General features: G+C 47.9%; 4 protein-coding genes across 5 annotated transcripts in view; 2 read left to right on the top strand and 2 right to left on the bottom strand.

The window, feature by feature from the left end:
• LOC134037567 (protein-methionine sulfoxide oxidase mical3a-like) overlaps positions 1-4,874 on the top strand; it is an 18,076-nt gene extending 13,202 nt beyond the window's left edge. Inside the window, exons 16-26 of the mRNA XM_062482929.1 lie at positions 198-272; positions 627-1,886; positions 1,963-2,057; positions 2,282-2,365; positions 2,601-2,651; positions 2,790-3,029; positions 3,355-3,448; positions 3,547-3,597; positions 3,714-3,813; positions 3,898-3,971; positions 4,089-4,874. Of these exons, the coding sequence (XP_062338913.1) occupies positions 198-272; positions 627-1,886; positions 1,963-2,057; positions 2,282-2,365; positions 2,601-2,651; positions 2,790-3,029; positions 3,355-3,448; positions 3,547-3,597; positions 3,714-3,813; positions 3,898-3,971; positions 4,089-4,273 (2,309 nt within the window). The 3' untranslated portion in view covers positions 4,274-4,874. The remainder of the gene's footprint in view (positions 1-197; positions 273-626; positions 1,887-1,962; positions 2,058-2,281; positions 2,366-2,600; positions 2,652-2,789; positions 3,030-3,354; positions 3,449-3,546; positions 3,598-3,713; positions 3,814-3,897; positions 3,972-4,088) is intronic.
• On the bottom strand, positions 4,874-10,754 carry lta4h (leukotriene A4 hydrolase). Its single transcript, XM_062482932.1, has 19 exons — positions 10,562-10,754; positions 9,317-9,447; positions 8,981-9,101; positions 8,442-8,510; positions 8,244-8,348; positions 7,948-8,000; positions 7,752-7,824; positions 7,496-7,636; positions 7,373-7,396; positions 7,216-7,286; positions 7,007-7,118; positions 6,746-6,890; positions 6,533-6,636; positions 6,385-6,455; positions 6,191-6,245; positions 5,866-5,961; positions 5,668-5,750; positions 5,482-5,586; positions 4,874-5,325 (listed from the first exon to the last, which is right to left on the bottom strand). Exons 1-19 carry the CDS (start codon positions 10,715-10,717, stop codon positions 5,187-5,189), a joined length of 1,854 nt encoding a protein of 617 aa, XP_062338916.1. The 5' UTR covers positions 10,718-10,754; the 3' UTR covers positions 4,874-5,186.
• On the top strand, positions 10,561-17,708 carry dennd6b (DENN/MADD domain containing 6B). 2 transcript variants are annotated; one of them, XM_062482934.1, is made up of 20 exons: positions 10,564-11,141; positions 11,368-11,406; positions 11,530-11,572; positions 11,727-11,839; positions 13,683-13,763; positions 13,892-13,997; positions 14,084-14,163; positions 14,254-14,316; positions 14,403-14,458; positions 14,585-14,707; positions 14,830-14,925; positions 15,090-15,184; positions 15,281-15,346; positions 15,455-15,519; positions 15,622-15,711; positions 15,801-15,854; positions 15,963-16,072; positions 16,199-16,301; positions 16,427-16,501; positions 16,664-17,708. In XM_062482934.1, the coding sequence occupies exons 1-20, from the start codon at positions 10,989-10,991 to the stop codon at positions 16,784-16,786; spliced, it is 1,734 nt and encodes a 577-aa protein (XP_062338918.1). In that variant the 5' UTR covers positions 10,564-10,988; the 3' UTR covers positions 16,787-17,708. The 2 variants fall into 2 exon arrangements, with proteins under 2 accessions (XP_062338917.1, XP_062338918.1); XM_062482933.1 differs by having other exon boundaries at positions 10,561-11,141; positions 14,084-14,316.
• On the bottom strand, positions 17,575-21,761 carry gcc1 (GRIP and coiled-coil domain containing 1). The gene is made up of 3 exons (XM_062482931.1): positions 21,475-21,761; positions 19,992-21,183; positions 17,575-19,876 (listed from the first exon to the last, which is right to left on the bottom strand). The coding sequence occupies exons 2-3, from the start codon at positions 21,096-21,098 to the stop codon at positions 18,503-18,505; spliced, it is 2,481 nt and encodes an 826-aa protein (XP_062338915.1). The 5' UTR covers positions 21,099-21,183; positions 21,475-21,761; the 3' UTR covers positions 17,575-18,502.

The raw sequence follows: 21,761 nt of genomic DNA, 5'->3' as shown, positions 1-21,761 counted from the left end.
TGTTTGTCGTACTCTTGTCGAGCTCCTTCCCCACTCACTGTGCCCTATATAGTGTCTGTGTGTTCCGTTTTCTTGCCTATTTTCTGTGATGTGGTGTGCTGTGTCTGTATGTGCTCTGTGTGTGCTCTGTGTGTGCTCTGTGTGTGCTCTGTGTGTGCTGTGTGTGCGCTGTGGTGTATGTCTCCCCCTGTTGGTAGAAGGGGAGTACTGTCCTTGGGAGACAGAATGCCATTCGGGGTTGTGGGTTCTTCAAGAAGAGGTGGAGGATACAGGTAGCAACTGTACAAGAGAAAATACTAACAATACATTTTCACTTGAATAATGGTAATTTTACTGTTTCTAGAACCTATGCATGTTTGCATATATGCATATTCTCAGAATGGCCTTTTTAGGTCTTACATTTAGCTATTATTCTTAGATTGTCCTATACCATCATGGACTGTAATCCTAACCTTAAACCTCTTTCGTCATCCATATACTATTGTTAATTAAATATATAGTGTATTATGATCCACATGAATATTTAAGATAACCTTTTTATATACTTTCTACTAACCTCTTTTGTTTTGTCCTCTGTCTGTCTCTCTCTATCTGTCTCTCTCTCTATCTGTCTCTCTCTCTCTTAGACGAAGACTTACCCCCACCTCCACACACATCTGAGGCAGTATCATTACCCAGAAGCAATGACGGCACACTCTCTCAAACACACTTCAGCGACACATCCCTTGGCGCACACACACTTGAGATCGTCTTGCCTGACTCCACCACACCTGAGACAACAGCTCCAGACACACCCAGTCTGGACTCCCGCAGCCCTGCCAGCCTCCCCAACATCACCACCCTCAGCAGAACCCTCAGAAGCCCCACCTCCTCCGTTCCCACCCCAGACTCCAACTCCTCCGTCTTCACCTCCTCCTCTCCCAACTCCTCCTCCGGCTACTCCCCTTGCCCTGAGGAAGAGGGGAAGGAGAAAGCGCAGGATAAAAAGGAGAAGAAAGAGCGTGAGGAGAGAGAGAGGGGGATGAAGGACAGAGGAAGGCGTGATCCCAGCAGTAGCTCTGGGGTGGGTATGAACAGTGAATCCACCACCTCCGACACCACCACTCTGACCCCTCCCCGCACCCCTCCCTCCCGCTGCCTCAAAGAATGTTGGGATAGCGTAACCCAGAATGCCTTGCAGGAGGAGGGTCTGCTTGGCTCCGCACCTCGCCCTGCACCTATCATGGCAGCTGTGGTGGTGCGGAGGGCCGACTGTGAGAGCAGGGGGTCTTTCGGGGAGCTCCTGGGTGATGACGATGACGACGATATATTAGAGCCCTTTGAGGACACAAGTCCCCCCCTGTCTCCTCAGAAGCCCCTGCAGCAGGTGCTGGTCAGGGAGCACAGTGCCAGAGTGGAGAGGGAGAAGGAGAGAAAGAGGGAGGTGGAAAGAAGGAGGGAGCTAGAACGAGCTGCCATGTGTATAACCCGGGAGGAGACGACCCCCCCGAGCTCTGAGCCCGCCTCAGGGAGGAGCAGGGGGGGTCTGGACCCCCGCAGACTGACAGAGAGCCTTCCTCCACTGCTTCTCGCTTCTCTGCAGGGAGGCTCCATCTTCTCCCATCTGAAGGGACTCAGGGACACGCAGGGCCCCAGCCAGTGTGCTCCCGAGGAGGGGACGGAGGAGGGCAGACCCAGGCCTCTCTGGAAGGCTGTCTTCTCCGGGTACAAGAAGGACAGAAAAAAGGAGAGGACTTCCTCTCAAGACAAGATAGCTGCTGCCGCCCCTTCGGAACATGGCAGGAAGGAAGCAGCCAGGAAGGAAGCAGGCAGGAAGGAAGCAGCCAGTAAGGAAGCAGGCAGGAAGGAAGCAGGCAGGAAGGAAGCTCAAGAACGGAAATCCACAGGTCAGACTGACATTTAGTACACATACAGTACACACACAAATACACTTTTCCTCATTTCCTCTCTCTCCATATTTAGGCAGGCCCTTGAAGGTTAATCAGAGCTGGTTGGAGGAATCTGAGCTGACCTGTTCTGCAGTCATGGAGAGATGTTCCCTGAACCCCAGAGCCAATGTAAGAACATCACTGATCTCAGACCAGCAGGTTGACGTATCTCCACAACACTAACAGTGAGAACAGTAACTGCTGGCCTTGGAATTTGTTTTAGTAAAGCTTCAATTAATCAGGAGGTATTCTGATTATAACATATTGATAACTCCACGCCGTCTACATTCAGGTCTTGCCACATGTTGTAATTTTGTGTTGAGGATGTTGACATGTTGGGTGAATGTTTGTAGCTACGCCTGGAGATTTTTGACCTGGCGTCAGATCTCCAGAAGGAAACTATAAAAGAGGAGGAGGAGGACCAGGGAAATGAGGAGGTACACTGCGTGTTTTAGTGGAAGAAAGACACTGTTGGTTTTTAGTTTAGTTTTAGACAGGCACATAGATCTTAAGGACTTGCCTCAGACTCCTATATTGTGTACATCATAGCTGAAGTCAACAGTTTCGTAGTTTTGCTAAATTTGTTTTGGAGAAATGATGGAAGTAAGGAGTAGAAACATATATTCACACATTTTGTTGAAGGATGATTTTGTTGTTCTTCATCTTTCCAAGACCACCTATGTCCCACATGCTCTGGCGTTCAGGAGAGCGTATGCCATCAAGGTAGAGTGGGCATCAGTGGTGCTCCTTTAGACCAGTCCCCAAAGCAATGCTGGAGTAGTGCATAGCTTCTCTACAGAGTCTTCGACCTGTGTGTACATGTGTGTGTAAGTGTCCGTCTTTCGCTTTTCTGTCCTGTAGAAGCGTCCTGTGAAGAAGACGACGCCCGCTAAGGAGACAGGGAGCGAGTCGTTCTGTCCCACAGAGGTGTTGGGGGCGCTGGTGCCTTTCAAGGACCCCTCGAGCCTGAGTGTGACCGACGCGCTGTTCCAGAAGGCCAGCGCGGAGGAGCAGCTGGACGCCAGGATCACGCGCAGGGTACAGAAGGCCGCACGCAAACAGGCCAAACAGGAGCAGCTCAAGAGACTGCACCGAGCACAGGTACACACACTACACACACACACACATGTACACACTACACACACACTACAAACACACACATGTTCACACTACACACACACTACACACACATACACACTACACGCACACACATGTACACACTACACTACAGACACATGTACACACTACACACACTACACACACATGTACACTACACACACACTACACACACTCACATATAAACCCACACTCACACACAGATACACGTGGTGTTTGCGTTGTTTACTACACTGTACAGTGTATTTGATCAGTGTGCGTGTGCATGTCTGCGTGTGTGTGCGTGTGTGTCGGCGTGTGCGTTTGTCAGATCATCCAGAGACAGTTGGAGCAGGTGGAGGAGAAACAGAGACAGCTTGAAGAGAGGGGCGTGGCTGTGGAGAAAGCTCTGAGGGGCGAAGCAGGTAGATACACACACGGAGGGTTTCTAGTCGATCTGTGTGTGCTCATGTTCGTGTGTGTGCTCCTCTGGTCTTTTATGCCCGATGTGCTCTCTCTATAGACTACTGGGGAGACTCTAGTGAGAACCAGGAGCTGGATTTATATTTGGGGGGTGAGTATAGCGCTTACCAGGTGGAGGTCATGGGTCGCGTTGTAACGTATTTCACAGTCCACTCCCCAGACAATTGACTTGTGTTCTTTCTCTCGACCCACCTCTCTCCTCTGTAGGGATGGGCAGGCAGGATAACCCAGGTCTGATGCAACAGTGGTTTAAGCTGGTGCAGCAGAAAAACATTCTGGTGCGCTACGAGTCGGAGCTCGTGATATTGTGAGTATCGCACTCTCCAAGCCCATGGAATGGACTGTGTGTCCCTTCGAGTTCTTCCTTGACTCTTTCATGGTCTCTGCTCAGTGCTCGAGAGTTGGAATTGGAAGACAGACAGAGTCGGCTTCAGCAGGAGCTCCGAGAGAGGATGGCCGTGGATGGTGAGTTCCAACCCCATCCTCTCCTCTGCCTGCACAAACGCTATTCAAACACAAACGAATCCATAGCATTTGAACCAAACCCTCTAAATCCCCCCCTGCTCTCTCCTGTTGGGCTAGACCACCTGAAGGGGGAGGGCGAGCTGGTGGAGGAGAGGCTGATCCTGGAGGAGATGCTGGAGGTGGTGGAGCAGAGAGACGCCCTGGTGTCCCTGCTGGAGGAGCACAGGCAGCAGGAGCACCAGGAGGACCGAGACCTGGAGGCAGTCATGCTGTCCCGAGGCCTGGGTCTGCACTGGGCCTGACCCCTCAACCCCCCTCCACACCTACTGTACCACGCTTCACCGTGCTCTGCCTTGTGACATCACATACACCCTCACCCCAGCCTGCCTTGAGACATGACTTCCTGTCCAGCAGGAAGCCAGCCATCACAATACTGCACATCCTCTGGCCTACCACACTACACCTCTGCAGTTGCCAGGCTTAAAAGGCTTCTGACCCTCAGACAGCAGGTAGTGCTCCGCTATGACCCCCTGGCCTGGTTATCCCGCCTACAGCTGCATGTCCCTGGGTGTGTTGCCCTCCATACCCCCCCCACCCCCCGCCTGGTGAACCCTGAACTCACAACCCTACTCGTGACAGGCTTGGAACCCTCACTACTTGGGGCTCTCGCCATACCTGATAGGATCACATGACTTGTTAAAATGATATCCCGCTATCCTTGGATGTAGTGATTAACATCTATAAAACACGAGGGGCACTGCTAATTTACTAAGCCTTCTAATGGTATGTCAATCTTTGTATGTTGTATAATAAAACAAACTCGGATGTCTGACTTTTAATGAATCCAGTGAAACCTTCACCAGTACATTGCAAGAGACAAATAAAGAAAAAGGACAGTCAGCAGATGTTTGAACAGTCTGTTTGTTCACTGTTTAATGACATCCAAAACACCATGATGGGTACAAAAGCCTGTACAGCCAACTACCAGAGAAGCACCTTCATAATTAGTTTAACTTTGTCTTTTTCTAAGAAAATCTCTGCCCTGAGATGGATCCTTTAATATAAACACAGACACTCCCAGTTTACACATGTCCCCTCCCCGCAAAGAAGAGGCAGTTACAGTATTAAGCGGTAATGATCAGGTGCTTCCTGGTTTCTTCAGTGGAGCGGGGGAGATTACCAACGAGAGCATTCTCCCCTCTATGTGTTCCCGTTTTAGAAGCTGGTGCTGTTGCCGACATCCAGCTTGAGATCTTTGGCCACCAGACCGGCCGTTACCGGGTGCATGGCTGCCCGGTGAGCCTGGAACACCCGCACAGCCTCGTCCCGGAACTTGCCAAAGCCGAACACGTCCCTGAGGTGAGAGGAGGGGGGGGCACAGGAGAACGGGGCCGGGTTCAGAGGAAAAGGATACACCGTACCTTGTTTGAACTGATTGCCACTAGTAGGCCATGTGTCACACGATCACAGAGGGGACCGCGCATGGGCAGGCAGACGTTGCCACGGTTACCTGAAGAGCGGCCGTGTGAACTTCATCCTCCCCTGATCCGTCGCCATCTTCAGCGCCAAGGGGACCTGCTCCTCCCATCTGGACTTCACACACAGGCGGAGCCATCTGCAGGGCAGGACGCCACCGTGAGACCCACAGGCACACACACAGTCTCCATGGAGATACCAAGGCAGTCAGGTCGCTCACCTGAAGCGGATCTCAGAGTTGTTGTAGGTGTTTAAGTTGTACACTTCCTGCATTCTCTTCACATGGGTCAGGGGGAGGGGCTCCTACAGAGATGGACCACACATTCTCATTGGACGGTTAAGCATAGAGTCTTGACCATTACTACAAGGTTGATGTTAAGTTGCTGTGGCGATCAGAGGATTGACAGATGTGCCATACTTCCTGCAGGAGAAGAGACAGGAACTCAATGAGTTGGTGGGAGGAGAGAATCTTCAGGTCTGCACCACTGAAACCAGCCAGATCTCCCTCTTTGGCCTGGACAGAGACAGAGACAGAGACAGAGACAGAGAGACAGAGACAGAGACAGAGACAGAGAGAGAGAGAGAGAGAGAGAGAGAGAGAGAGAGAGAGAGAGAGAGAGAGAGAGAGAGAGAGAGAGAGAGAGAGAGAGAGAGAGAGAGAGAGGTGTGAGATAACCTGTGAGATAAACCTCCAGAGATAGGACTTCTATCAACCTAATGGCACTGGGCCACAGGCTTCTTACCTTGACCCATCTCTGGCAGAGAGCAATGCAGGCATCAGCCATGGTGGTGTCATACCTGAGATTTGGTGATACAAACATGGTGATTTTTGATATAGGATATTTCCTACATGGTGTATAAAAGCACTTTCAACGGTATTAAGTTAGATTTGGACAACAAATTCCAGTCAGGGCCTGGTAGAGCAGGGTGTGCTCACTGTGGTTTGAAGGGGGGCATGCCAGGGGTGCGCATCCAAGCGTTCCAGTCTACTTTGTTCAGAATGTCCACCTGGGAAAAAGGAATAGAACACATGCTGGTTTAGGACTGGTCCCCTACAGAGGGGAGGTGGGGAAGTTGGTGAGTACCTTGTCCTTGAAGTAAGTGAACAGGTAGTTCTTCCACTCCTCTGTGGTGACACTGCTGTAGGCGAACATCTGGATGTAGGACTTGACGAATGCCATGAACACCTCTGAGAAAACACAGACACTGAGACGTCAGAGAACTAAAACTGCAAGAATATGTGTCTGTGTGTATCTGTGTGTGTCTGTGTGTGTGCGCGCGCGCATGTGTGGGCTTACCCGGCCCGCCCAAGAGTTCCTCCAGGTGATAGAGGAGAGCAAAGCCTTTCTCGTAGGGGACCGAAGAGAAGGCATCATCGGGGTCCACCTCTTTCAGGTCGGGCACCAGGTTGGTCAGAGGATTGTTGGCTCCAAACGTGTTCACCTGGAACACACGGGTGACAGAGGGCCAGGGTGCTCACTAACACGGACACACAACAGTACGGTAGATTGGAAGATTGTGTTAGACCACGATGCGTTTGTGCGTGTGTTGACACTTACTGCTTCCTGCAGGTCCTTCCAGCCCCCGATGGCTTTGAACTGCCTAAACTGCTCACTCTCCATACACCTGCCAATCATCCTCTCCAGGTAGACAGTGTGCCCCTCGTTCAGCCTGTTTTAGATTGACATTTCAATGAGAAACACAAAAGGAGACACCACAAAGTACACGTCCACCACTGACTGCCAGCTGAGAGAGGTTTGTAGCGTACCAGAAGTGCTCCCAGGTCTTATTGGTCACAAGGTTGCCAGTCCAGCTGTGTGAGATCTCATGGGCTATCACCTGGAGGAGGAACACTCAGATAAACACACCTGGCCTTTCATGGAAACACACACACAAAGTTGAAGAATTAAGTGCACCAAACTTACATTCGATAAGGACCTGTCTCCAGCCTGAAAGATAAACACGATAACAAACATGACCAGACTTTCCAAGGTACATTTTATGGGGTGATTAAGCTAGGGGGAAATGTGTGTGGTTCAGTTCCTCACCAGCAGGGTAGGGGTGGCGAAGGTGAGACAGGGGTTCTCCATGCCCCCGTAGGGGAAGGAAGGGGGCAGGACCAGGATGTCATAATGTCCCCACACATAGGGCCCAGCCAAATCCTCCGCTGTTTTCAACATGGTCTCAGTCTGGTCAGGGTTACACACACAAATACAGATCAGAAACAAACAAAAAACACACCTTATATTGAACAGAGTTATTGCTACAAGCAATAAGGAACAACAGAAATCCTGTAGAACTAACCTCGGAGAACTCAAAAGCTGCCTGGTCCACAAACTCCTTCTCAGACCAAACACGAGACCTGGGGCCAATCTCTCTTGTTGTTAAAAAATAAATAAAATAAAAAATGTTTTACTTTCATTTGACTTCTCTAAAGCACATCCAGAGAGGCATCAGAGTTTGAAAGTGTGGATTTGGTAGGAGAGTGTGTGGTCTGTACCTGCTCTCCAGAGCTCCCACCACAATGGCAATGAGATAGGAGGGCATGGGCACCTGGGTAAGGTCAAGGGTCAATGAACAGATTGTGAGGTCAGGACGCTTTGCTTACTTTCTCTTCATAATCTACATGTTGTATATAACTGGTCTGGTTAATGACAGTCATTCTGCTACATCAGCTGGCAGAGTTGTACCTTGAACAGCCATAACTATAATAGTGGGATAGAGTGAAAGTGAGATTGATATGCAAGAGAGAAAGATCCTAATGGAAGTAAGGGATAGGTGGAGGTATGTACTGACTGGTTGTCTGAAGCGGTAGATGACTCTGCTGTTATCCTGGGGGTCAGGGACCTGACCGTCACGAACAGCACTCATGACTGCAACCAGCTCCTTGGGGACAGATACCTATACACACACAAATGTACTGATATTACCTTAAACTGAGATGATGTGTTCAGGTTTCCTGGTACAGATGGTGTGTGTGTGTGTGTGTGTTACCTGAGCATAATAGGTGTGCTTCACTGAGGGACTGTCCTGACAGGGGACCATGCTTCTGCAGTGGTTGGCCTGGAGGGGAGATAAACAGTTTAGCCTGAGCTTCATCCTTGGGATACGTTGATGCCATTTCCAAAGCTAGATCAAACAAACGGAAATCCAACAACAAAAAACGTTTTAACATTGCGGATAACTTGTGGAAATTCCCTCAGGAAGTACACTGACATAGAGGGCACTTAATAGCACATTATATTTGCACCATTATCAGCAATAATGGAGGGAGGGAGGCAATGATCAAGGTCCTTTAAATGTGCTTATCAGTTTAACACCTTTGTACACAGGTAACAATACAGAGAGAAGAATATCTGGATGAGGGAAGGATAAAAAGAGAAAATGGGAGGAAGAAAATAATATATACAAAGGTAGAATTTGTATAATAAAAGTAGTTTTTCTGTCCAACCACTAAAAGGAACTGGAAAAGACATTTGGATGTGTGTATATGAGTTCTCAGACTGAAGACAGGTGTGTATCATGACAGCTACCTGGCACTGGCTGAAGAGGTAGGGATGTTTCTTCCCAGCGGTCTGTGCAGGAGTGAGCCACTGCAGAGCGGAGGCAGTGGGAGCCGTGTCGTAGGTCACCTCCACAATCACATGCTGCCCCCTACAACACACACATATTTCCAGCAGGCGTTTCTCACATGGCACAACTTACGTTTGGAAAAGATGTGAGAGAAAGGTATATTGCCAAAGATGTTATATGATGTGGGAGGAGAGAAGATTGAAGAGAAAGGACCACTGTTAAGTGGTGGATACCAAAACTGATGGCCATGACCTGACCCTAGCTGTGAGGGATGTGGCTCTGATGGTTGAGGTTACCTGGAGAGGTCAAAGGGTAAAGTAATCTCCAGAGGAGTCCCCATGTAGCTGTGCTTGGGTCCCAAAGCAAACTTGGCTGCCTGTCCATTAGCTGTTACCTTGGAGATCTTCAGATCTTTAGTGTCTAATGTCTGTTGGTGATGAGGACAGAAAGAAAGATTGTACATAACCTCCTTCAGACCAGTGGCGATTTCTTTAAGACTGCAAGGGAAGCTCAGCGTCCCCTAAAATTTCAAAAAATTAATGGTCAAATATTTACTATTGTGTTAACATTTTAAATGCGTTAGAACACGTTCATATCGTGAGACACAAGGTGTCATATCTTTCTGGCCCACGCCAGAATAACAGTTGCCCACAAGTGAGAAGATCTGGATCTAAGTCCACACCTGTCAAAGTCCGAGTCTGGCTGTCTATGGCTCCATTCTACGTGTTTTGCTCATTTTTACAGGTTTATATTATTCACGTAATCTATAGTATAATACTAATGAATAGTAAGGAGTACTAAGGAGTAATTCTAATACGAATTTAGAGTTAGGTGAGAGCCATAATACTATCTATTTAATTTAAATCTTCCCTAGCTTTGTGTGAACGGATCAGTAGTGAATGCCTGAATGTAGTCAGCTATGACAGTCGCTCTCCAGTATAGTATGTACAGTATGTGCCAACACAAAAGAAACTGAGGAACTGGGAGATAACTGTCCTGACACTGACAGTGAGGACTGAGTGTCCTTGATCTGTTATTCCTTATTCTTTTTTGTACAGTTTTATATATCATATTTCATATTTTTCATTACGATTGTTTTTATGGTTGATCAGTGTTTTCATTTGTGGAAGAATGAATGAATGTTACAACAACGACATACGTCTGTCTCCCCCCCCCCTGCCCCAGGCTAATGTAATAGCCTAGTTTAATAACTAATGTAATATTGCACATATTTTCGTACTATTTCCCCTAAAGCAATAAGGTTAGGCTGTAGTCGCCGCCACGACTACATTTAACATAGTAAACACTAACGTGCAAGGTCCCACCCTCTATTTGACAACCATATCCATCCATGTTGACAAAAATTAGATTAGGCTATTACATTTTCACACTGTGATCAACCTAACAGTTGTGGTGTTAACACATGAACGGCAACAAGATAAAAATGTAAATGAATGAATTTCAGAAACATGCTGCCGCCAGTTAATAGGCGGTATCCCACCGGTTGTGACCGAATACAGCTAGCTCAATGAATACTTTACCAGAGACGAAAAATTATCCTCCAAAACTTCTATTGTTAGTGCAACCTTCGACTTAAGTACATGGCTTTCAAAGTCAACATTGTAAGTGAGATTCAGGTGCTTCGTAAGGCATTTGGAGATGGAGGAGAAGGAGCAGGGGTCTGAAGCTGAAGCCATGATGTGTCTTGAAACCTAAAGAAAACGCACTGAATGAAATTTTATTGAAAACTACAATCAACTCAGTGTGGCGACTTGTGTGCATTGTGGGACTTGAAGTTAACTCCTGGCTTGAAAATGCTAGGCTCTTCCCAAATGTGTCATGTAAAGAACTACAATTACCAGATGTATCTCCCTACCATCTGCATCATAGCAAGGCCTTCTCGCTAGAGGGCGCCGTGATTGAAATTGTTTTTCAGAACATGACGAGGAAATGGACCCTTGACTCGTGATGGACCCATTTGACAACTCTGAATCTCAACAAACTGAGACGGAGAATGCAGCAGAAAATGCAGATTCGCGTTTGCCATGGGCCCGGTTTTCGTCGTGGCTGGAGTGTGTCTGCGTCGTTACCTTCGACCTCGAGCTCGGACAAGCCATTGAGGTACGGCGGCAGTGGTCAGCAGCATCCACCTTGACAGGTGTTGTTTACAGACAGGCAGTGATGCTAGCTAGCTAAATATAGCTGCGCTAGATATAGCTGGCTAACTAAATACTTATTGCTATGGATGGACTACGTGAACCTCACAGGCAAACATTCTAGTTTCTTAATCGGTTGAGTGATGTTACAGTTATTATAAAATGTTACAGTTTCACTTTGATATTCTCAGCTGGTGTATCCACAGGACGTGAAACTAACCGAGAAGGAGGTAAGAGTTAGTACGATTTAAGTTGTAGGCTAGTTTCCTGAATTGTCCTTATAATGTACAGAACCTACGCAAGGATACTACCATTATGTATCTCCAAATCATCATTTTCCCCTTGCCTTGCAGAAAACCAGCATTTGCTACCTATCCTTCCCCGATTCTTACTCAGGTGAGTAAATCCATTATATAGCTGTCCCTCCGTGGTCCTATAGTCAGTACCTCCAGCCATGACATCAGTTACGCAATGATGTAACCACAGACTTGTAGTCAAGAGCTCTAGTTTCTTTGCTGGGTGGTCAACTGATGTCTGCCATATTTCCAAGGATGCCTTGGAGACACCCAGTTCAGCTTCAGGCTACGTCAGTCCGTGGGTCGCAGCAGTTCCTGGTTTGGAGAGGAGGATGCATACAACAGGGATGCACCTGTCACACTACAGGTGATGTCACTCCTCCCACCCTACCCACCTTCCCAGCCTCTCCACCCTCCCAGCCTCTCCACCCTCCCAGCCTACCCACCTTCCCAGTCTCTCCACCCAGTCTCTCCACCCTCCCAGCATACCCACCTTCCCAGCCTCTACACCCTCCCAGCCTACCCACCTTCCCACCCTACCCACCTTCCCAGCCTTTCCACCCTACCCACCTTCCCAGCCTACCCACCTTCCCAGCCTACCCACCTTCCCAGCCTACCCACCCTCCCAGCCTACCCACCTTCCCAGCCTACCCACCCTCCCAGCCTACCCACCTTCCCAGTCTCTCCACCCTCCCAGCATACCCACCTTCCCAGCCTCTCCACCCTCCCAGCCTCTCCACCCTCCCAGCCTACCCACCTTCCCAGTCTCTCCACCCTCCCAGCATACCCACCTTCCCAGCCTCTACACCCTCCCAGCCTACCCACCTTCCCACCCTACCCACCTTCCCAGCCTTTCCACCCTACCCACCTTCCCAGCCTACCCACCTTCCCAGCCTACCCACCTTCCCAGCCTACCCACCCTCCCAGCCTACCCACCTTCCCAGCCTACCCACCCTCCCAGCCTACCCACCTTCCCAGTCTCTCCACCCTCCCAGCATACCCACCTTCCCAGCCTCTACACCCTCCCAGCCTACCCACCTTCCCACCCTACCCACCTTCCCACCCTACCCACCTTCCCAGCCTTTCCACCCTCCCACCCTACCCACCTTCCCAGCCTACCCACCTTCCCAGCCTACCCACCCTCCCAGCCTACCCACCTTCCCAGCCTACCCACCCTCCCAGCCTACCCACCTTCCCAGCCTCTCCACCCTCCCAGCCTTCCCACCTTCTCAGGCTCTCCACCCAATCTCCCCATTCTCTCTCCACCAGTGGCGATTTCTTTAAGACTGCAAGGGAAGCTCCTAAAATTTCAAAAAATTAATGGTCAAATATTTACTATTGTGTTAACATTTTAAATGCGTTAGAACACGTTCATATCGAAGACGAGTTCTTTCAGAATCAGCTACATATATTAGCAGGTCGACTGACTGATTTCCTTCTCTCTGTGAAATGCGTGCGTGTAAAAAGGGCTATACAAATAAATTTGATTTGATTCTCATACATTCCCGTAGCGTCACAGTGCATTTCCCTGTTGAAGCTCAGCTTCCATGGACTTCAATGGGGCTGCTTTTAACAGTTTTTTTTTCAGTGCTTCGAAACTATACGGTCATTGGATGAATGCTGAGATTATGTCCCGCCTTGGACGCTCAGCGTCTCTGGGGGTGATGGGAAGAGTGGGCTGGCCTGGACGCGTGATGATTGGAGGGTCTGTCGAAAGACTGCATCTCCTTTTGATTGACAGTAATTTTGTACTACAAAAAGTCAGCAACCTATTTCTTGGTATTTGCTTTGCGAAATTGCTAACCAATTTTCATCATACATTTCATACAATTATACACCACGTTCCTTGTTTCAGTGTAACCAAATTTCCACATTTCCTCCTTGCTTAATACTACATCGTTCGTTCATTCATTCAGTAGGCTAAGCTATTGTCGTAGGGGTGAACTAGCCAGTGAACTAGCCAAATAAATAAAACATTTTTAGGATGTAGGCCGAAAATGAGCTTCCCCTCTTTGAAAGACCAGCAGCTGCCACTGCTCTCCACCCTCCCAGTCTCTCCTCCCTCCCAGCCTACCCATTCTCTCAGTCTCTCCACCCTCCCAGTCTCTCTAAGTGTCTCCACCCAGACCCAGCATGTTGTGATGTTACTCGATACTAGATGTTACTAGCAGCGCTTGCCATAATGTTAATTTAATATTTTTGTCTCATAGAGAGAGCTGGCTCATTTCTATGGTTACGTGTACTTCAGACAAGTCAAGGACACGTCTGTCAAAAGAGGCTATTTTCAGAAGGTGAGATTTAATGCCTCTGCTTGCACTTTTAAGGTCTCAGGTAACAGGTTTGTGGTGAGATGAGCCGTTGTGTATGACTTTTCTCTCTTTCTTTCCCTCCCTTTATATTACTCATCCTCCCTTCAAAGTCACTTGTTCTAGTGTCCAGGCTACCATATGTCCACTTTTTCCAAAACCTACTGCAGATCATAGCACCAGAGTATTTTGAGAAGTTGGAGCCCTGCCTTGAAGCTGGTCAGTCAATAACATATAACTCATCTGTGGTTCTTGGATTTGAGATCTTTCCTATAAACGTCTCTACTTCTTTCTCTGACCTGCAGTGTGTAATGAGCTCGACCAATGGCCTTCTCCAGTGCCGGGACTCACACTAAATCTACCTGTGATGGGTGTGGTTTTGCAGGTAAAATACATGGCCATGCTTGAATGTACTGTACATTGGGTGTGTGCGTATGTGACTAGGTTCAGTGTGACATGTATGAACTCCTTTCAGGTTAGGATTCCCTCAAAGAATGACAAGCAAGGAGGAAGCCCAGTAAAGCAGGCCTTGAAAGAGGTATACTACTTCTAATCCACTAAGATTCACTTTTAAGATCATTCAGTGGAGGATAGAATCTTGATTTCTCTTTCCATTTTGTCCAGAATCTCTTACCAGCCCCAATGATGCTGCCCACCATACATGAGCTGGATCTGTTCAAGTAAATGACAATTTCTACTGTATTTTCACTAGTTGCATGAAATGTTTTTTGTCTGTCATTAGGAGAACACAGAATGCATTTCCATGAGTAAAATTAATCTAACTGGAAAAGCTTTGACCCCGCCAGGTGTTTCCAGTCAGTCCTTATCCACCTGCAGATGCTGTGGGAGCTCATGCTGCTTGGGGAGCCCATTGTTGTTATGGCGCCATCTCCCGCGGTCTCCTCGGAAACCGTGCTGGCTTTGGTGAGGTAATTACAGCCTTAGAGAAGATACAGCTAATGTGATGGTAATTTCCTTTCCAAATTCTGATCAGGTGTGTAGTAAATGGTTGAGTTTTTCCCATGTGACCTCGCCCTTAATCTTACTCCAGCTCGATTTCTCCGCTGAGGTATTGCTGTGACTTCCGGCCTTATTTTACCATTCATGACAATGAGTTTAAGGAGTATACCACCAGGACACAAGCACCGTGAGTGAACAGCTCTGAACTACCTACAGTTGACTAGCACTGTGTAGTCGTAGTAGAATCAGTTGTTCTTGAATTATTTGGAGCTCATTTTTTTTATTGCTTGTTTCTCTTTTTCCTTCTCCCTCTTTGTCCATCGCTCCACCTCTGTCCTCGGGGTGCTCCAGGCCTAATGTGACCCTAGGTGTCACCAATCCCTTCTTCATTAAGACCTTCCAGTGCTGGCCCCATATTGTACGCATTGGTGAACTCAAGATGTCTGGTAAGAAGAAGCCTGTCTACAGTCTTTCCGCCTCATTTGCACCTTTCCACATTACCAGCTTCTATCACACATCTAATCTCCCTGCTGTCTTTTCAGGTGACTTGCCTAAGCAGGTAAAGGCAAAGAAACTAGCTAAGCTGAAAACATTGGACACTAAGCCAGGTAAAATGTGTTCTACATAAGATTTGGTCTTCTGTCGCAAACTGTTTTAATTAAAACATAACTTTGTTTCACTTAGTAAAACACATTTCTTGCTCTTTGGTCTTTCAGGTATTTACACAGCATATAAAACATTCCTTCACAAAGACAAGTCCCTCCTCAAAAGACTCTTGAAGGTAAGTATGAGGTCCACTGGACTGACAAGTGTCTTCATACATCACTCCCTCTTTATCACTGTGTCTCCCTCCTTTTTTCTCTCTTTCCCTGTCTGTCTATAGGGGATCCAGAGGAAGAGGCCATCAGAGGTTCAGAGCGCCATCTTGAGGAGACATCTGTTAGAACTCACTCAGAGCTTCATCATACCACTGGTGAGACCACTCACTATCTTCCTGTCAGCTTCCCATCAGCCGCGCACACTGTGCATCCTGTTTGTCTCACCTGTGTGCTCGTCTCTTAGGAGCGATACCTGGCCAGCCTGATGCCCCTGCACAGGTCTGTCTCCCCCTGGAAGGTGGGTAAACATTGTGGCATATTCTAGAACATTGGACTTTCTTCAAGGTTGACATCTTCTAATGATAGAAATGTGTGTGTGTGTGTCCTTCCAATATATGCCTCCCAGACACCTCCTCAGATCCGACCCTTTAGTCAGGAGGAGTTCATTTCAACTCTTGACCACGCTGGACCCCAGCTCACCTCTGTGCTCAAAGGGGATTGGATGGGCCTGTACAGGTGTGTACACCTGATGGATTCGACTGTTAGCTTATCTGTCTCACTCCTTTCTCTTAATGGACATACTATAGATGGATATTAGTCAGACTATAACCATGTATTTTACTGTATTGTATGGCTGTTTAGGAGATTCTTTAGGTCACCCAACTTTGACGGCTGGTATCGCCTTCGACACAGAGAGATGACCCAGAAACTAGAGTGTATCCATCTGGAGGTCATCTGCGATGCTGTAAGTTCATCCTGATACAAGTTTGAGTACAATCACTGCCATATTTCAGCATAGTCTCTCCACCAGTCCCTCCAGGCAACCTGGGAGATCAGTGGTTGAACATCTGTTTTGATTTGCTCCTTCAGGACCTGCTGGGTTGGACTAAAGACAAGTCAGAAGTGGAGATTGTGGATCTGATTCTGAAGCTGAGAGAGAAACTGGTTGGTACTAAGCGTGTCGTCTACCATTGATACAACACTTATACCGTTTGCAATCAGTGGCAGGAGTAGTTTTGCAATTAAAATACAATTGTAACTGACATTTATGGAAGTTGGTGGTGAGGGCTAGGACTAGATGTTGACTGAGGTGATTGTCCTCTCTAGTTGAAGGCTTCCAGGCAGCAGCTACCAGTGAAGGAGGGGGTCCTGGAGAAGCTGGAGGAGTACATCCTGACTGTCATCAGCTCTCTACCAGAGGATCTGCAGACTGTATTATACAGGCACTGACACACACACACACACATATCCCCTTACTATTAATAATGTTTAATTTTTATTTTCACAAAATCTATTGCCATCTCCCAAACCATTATCCTATATTAGTAGGGTGGTTGGAATTTAGAATGTACTGTAACACAAATCAGACTGAACTGGATGTATTTAACATTCCAGCCACATTAACTGATACTGATAACTGCTAGGGCATTTTAGGCAAATGTAAATATACACCTGTGGTCACTTGGCATACGTCTACAGGAATTGTTACTGTAAGCTTTTTTTAAACCATTATTTATGCATGTGCAGCCCTTTATATGGCAAAGTCAAAACCTGTGAAGAAGATAGTAAACTCGTGTTTGGTCATGGACCTACCTTATCATTAGAAACCTCAATGGCAGAAAACCATGTTCTTTACTTTCCACAGTGCTGCTATAAGAAAGGTAGAACACTTTTGATCTTTTACAGTTTTGTACTTAAAAATGGCAAATGTTGGTGAAGTAGTATACACAGCACAGCCAAATGAATCCACATAGATTCTGCAATACTGCAATGTAATGTGTGGAGTGCAAGATGAATTTGTCAAAATAACTTGAATGTATGTTTAACATTTATCAAAATGAATTAGGTCACAAAAAACATAATCTCAGAAGTGATCTGATCTATGGTCAGGTAATTTATAAACATCCTTCTACAAAATCTTGTTGAATGCAGAGGCTGTTTTGTACTTGACAAGACTGAGCCAAAATCACAGACATTGTATAGACATTCATCAATCACTTTACATTTTTCCAAGATCACTTGTTACACTGCAGTGAATGTAAACACAATTGACCTCGTACACTTTACTTCCTTTGCTCAGTGTCTCCTTCTGTCTCTCAGATGTAAAGTATTATTTATTTGTTTTTCCAATTGTTTACAAAGATTTCATAAATGTTATTTGGGGTTAATTAAGTATTTTGTGTCAGTACAGCTGATGAATCTACTCAAATAGCTTAAATAGTCTATCGATCCAGTTAATGTTGGATTTTTATTTTGTTTATACAGTTGCTCTTCAAGTGATCAAATAAACTGGCATTAATATTGATATCAAAGGTGGCAATGAAGAGTGTAACCAATAAAGTTTGAGACTGATTGACATCACAATGGGTGCACTACTACAAGCAAAGACATTTTCCTGAGATTCAACAAGAAAATAGTTGTATTTAATCAAATCAAAAATATACATTTCAATAACATTGTTTTATCCATAAAATGTATCATCCTACTAAAAAAGCTAGAGGATTTAAATAAAGTAGAGATTACTTCATACCATTTTCTGTACAGCAAATGTGATAAAAGGTACAGTTGCTTTCAACAGTGTTACAACACCTGATATACATACATTTACATAAATGTAATTAATGGCAGAGATTAGATGCAAATACAAGGGGTAGTGTTTACTGTGGAGTTAGTTGAAGTTACTGAGTTAACATGCTTTGGAAGGACTTCCTGTGACTGACATTTCCTCTGCTTCAGGACATATTGCACCTTCAATAACAACAGCTCCCTACACAACGTTTAAGAGTAAGGTCAAAGGAAAAACCCAGTGTTAGTGCCTCAATCAACTCACCAAAATAAATATACTTTATTGAAGCAATCTTAACAACACAACACACGTTGACCATAGGAGGAAAGTTGCCAATGACCTCAATGTCAATATGCCCGATAAGTCCTCAACAGCTGTCTCTACCTCTTCCCTGCAGTGGCCCACCACGACTGGCCCTGTAGTTTGAACACGGTCTGCTTCTCCTGTGGGCTGAAGTGGAGGATGGTCAGGATTGCGGTCAGGGTCTGCTGACGCCCACTGGTGTCCTGCAGGGTCAGGAACTTGTAGATGACATTCTTGAGGTACTCCAGGTTGGAGCCCTCCCTGCCTCGGTCCCTCAGAAGTTTGTCCAGCTGGTCCCGCAACTCGGCTACCTCCTCGTCGTACTTCTCCCCGTTGGCGATCAGCTTGCCCTGCATCTGGTGCAGGTCTTCCTCCAGGCGACGCTTCTGGCGCCGCAGGCAGCCGATCTCCACCTCCTTGCGGGCCAGCTGCTCGGCGTACAGCAGCAGAGTGGGCTCACTGGGCATCGCCAGCCTCAACGCCTGCGCAAAGATGTCACTCTCCTCCTGAGCCTGGTCGTCCATGGTGGAGTCGGCGCTGTAGCCGCTGCCGACGTCAGTTGGCGCTCTCGAGTCGGCCGCTGCCTTTTCGTCGCTGCTGCTGCGCCCCCGCTGTGCGGCGAGGCCGTGGCTGAACGCAGCGGAGCCCCGCAGCTTCTCCAGCTCCTGGTCCTTCTCCGCCAGCAGGGCCATCGTGCGGTCCCTCTGCCGGTGCAGTTCCCCCTCAAGCCTGAGGAGGCTCTCTCTGTGCTGGACTTCGGTCTTCTCCAGCTCCTGCTTGCGGCTCTGCTGCAGCGTTGCTACGCCCTGCTGACGCTCCTCCAGCTCCCGGCGGTGCTTGGCCTCCGACTCGTCGCTGTGGATGCGCAGGTTGATGTACTTCTCCTTCAGCTCGGCCAGCTGGTCGCGAGCCTCCTCCAGCTCCTTGGCCTGGCTGCCATCCTTGGCATTCTTGTTCTTCAGCACCACCTGTGCCCGTACCTTGTAACGTTCGAATTCCTCCTTCAGCTGACGCAGCTCTTGCTGGTAGTACAGCACTGAGGTTTTCTCACCGTCCGAGGACTCGCCCCCTGGACCTGTCCCCAGCTCGCCCTCCATCTGAGCCAGCTTCTCGATGTCGGGCACTTGCTCGGGGCTCTTCCGCGAGGCTAGCACCAGCAGCTTCTTCACCTTCTCCAGCCGCTCCTTCAGAACGTTCACATCCAGGTTGGTCTCGTCCATGGTCAGGTCGGAGGAGCCCCTGTTGGAGGCAGCGATGGCCAGGGTCTTGTTCTCGGTGTCCAGCTGGAGGATGCGCTCCCTCAGCCTGTGTGTCGTCTGCTGGTCCTTCTGCCTGGCCCTCTCACATGCCCCGAGGAGCTCAGAGAGCTCTGAAACCCTCTCCTCCAAACTTGCCACCCGGCCCTCCTCAGCTTGGGCTAGCTCTCGAACACACTCCTCTGCCTGAGATGCCTGCGGACATGACAAGCATAGAAGAGCCATAAGACACTGACTCATATCATTGGAAACCATGATGCAATGGATGTTTACCAAGACAGACATACTCCTCCATAAATCGGTTACATACCTTTTTTATCTCTTGTTGTAGCTGCTGATGGAAGTGGCTCTTGAGCTCTGCCATCTCCTGCTGCAGTTCGTCCACCCGCGGGTCAGGCTTGCTTTTCTCCACTTCTGCCGCTTGCAGGCTCCTCTTGATCTCCTCCCGCTCCTGGATCACCTCCTTCAGCCTGGCCTCGTAATCCAGCCCCCTGTCTGCAGCCTGGGTGGTCTCCATGAGGGCCTCCCTCGCATCCTCCAGCTTAAGCTCAGCATCCTGCCTCTGGCCCCTCTCTTCCTGGAGGAGCTTCTGGAGCTCGCGGAGCATGAGGGCATGGTCGCCTTGCTCCTGCTCCCTTTCGTGCTGCTGGGTGATGACCCGAGCCTTGCTCTCCGCCAGCTGGTCCTGCAGTGCCTGTATCTCAGCCTCATGCTGCCTCCTAGCCTCCTCCAGCCTCCCCTGGAGCTCATCAAACTCCTGCTTCATTTTACGCTTATCGGCCTGGAATGAGGCCTCCATCCTGGACTTTTCCTGAGTGACTGTTGCAAGAGAGCTGGTGAGGGTAGTCAGCTGGGTCTTCAGTTGCAGGACCCGCCGGTCAGCCTCTGTGGAGGTGGATGGGGCTGATGACTGCTGCTCAGAGCTTGCACTGCTGCTGGAGCTAATACCACTCTCTGACCCGCTGGCCTCCTCAGACCTTGTGGACATGGAGGGGCCTCCAGGGCCGCTGGCTCCCACCTCTGCTCCGGAGCTGCTCGGCTCCTCTTCAGCCTGGTCGCCCTTAGTGCTCCCACTGTTGATGCTGGTGGCTGTTTCTGCGGACGCTGCAGTGTCAAGACTGTCCTCACTGTGCAGTGAACAGTGGTCATCTGCAAGGTCAGGGGGCACAGGGTGTTCAAAGCCAGCACTGAGGGAACCATCTTCATTTCGTTGGCTGAGGTCAACCTCCTGGGACACAGTTAGTACTTTCAGGCTAGCCTCTAGAGCCTCCTTTTCCTTCAGTAGGCTCTTGTATGCCCTGACCACATCCTTAAAGCGGGTTTGGTACTGGATCAGTTGCTTCTTCTGGCCATCAATGGTGTCCAGTAGTTCTTTTTTACTGGGGCCACCCCCAAATGTCATTCCAAACTTCTCCATGGCTTGAAAGAACCTCCAAGTCTATTTTGAGTCCTGTTGCTTGACGTTTAGCTCGGATCCATATTTACCTGCTTAATTTAAAACCCTGAAATGGGTACCAATAGAGAGGAATCATTGTTAATCGTGAAAATATATGTCGTTGAATGTATGATTTTAAATATATCTACAAATGTTTGTTAATTTGACTCTCCGGGGTCTACAGCGATAGCTAAACCACTAGCAGCAGTCACGCTAAAACAACACATATCTAACTAAAATAAGCCGTGACAGAACTGTTCCGTTTTTTCGCTATCTTGACCAAGGGAAGATTCTGAGTAGTTATAATTTTCATTATCAAAATATCCATTGGAAATACCGTACAACTAGATCTATTTACCTCCGGAATACGTGTCAGCAACAGCTTTGCAAGCCAATTCACTTCCGTCCTTCTGTGAAGTGAACGTGTAAAAAATAAATAAAGTAGGAAGATGTAGGCTACCATACACAGTCTGTAAATGCGGCCATCTTGTGAAGGTCTTAATATTTTTTAACTGGTCTTCATGGACGAAATAATATTAAATCAACGTTTCTACAAACAAAGTCAAAAAAGTAAAAGCCGTTTTACTATATACACGTTGATATCAAGTGTACCGATTTCGAGCTAGCCTTAATGTCAAGCACAAA

This window comes from Osmerus eperlanus, chromosome 17, assembly GCF_963692335.1.
Source record: "Osmerus eperlanus chromosome 17, fOsmEpe2.1, whole genome shotgun sequence".
NCBI classification, from domain to species: Eukaryota; Metazoa; Chordata; class Actinopteri; order Osmeriformes; family Osmeridae; genus Osmerus; species Osmerus eperlanus.
Note: the sequence above shows the minus strand (reverse complement) of the source record. Positions and strands in the feature narration are given on the sequence as shown.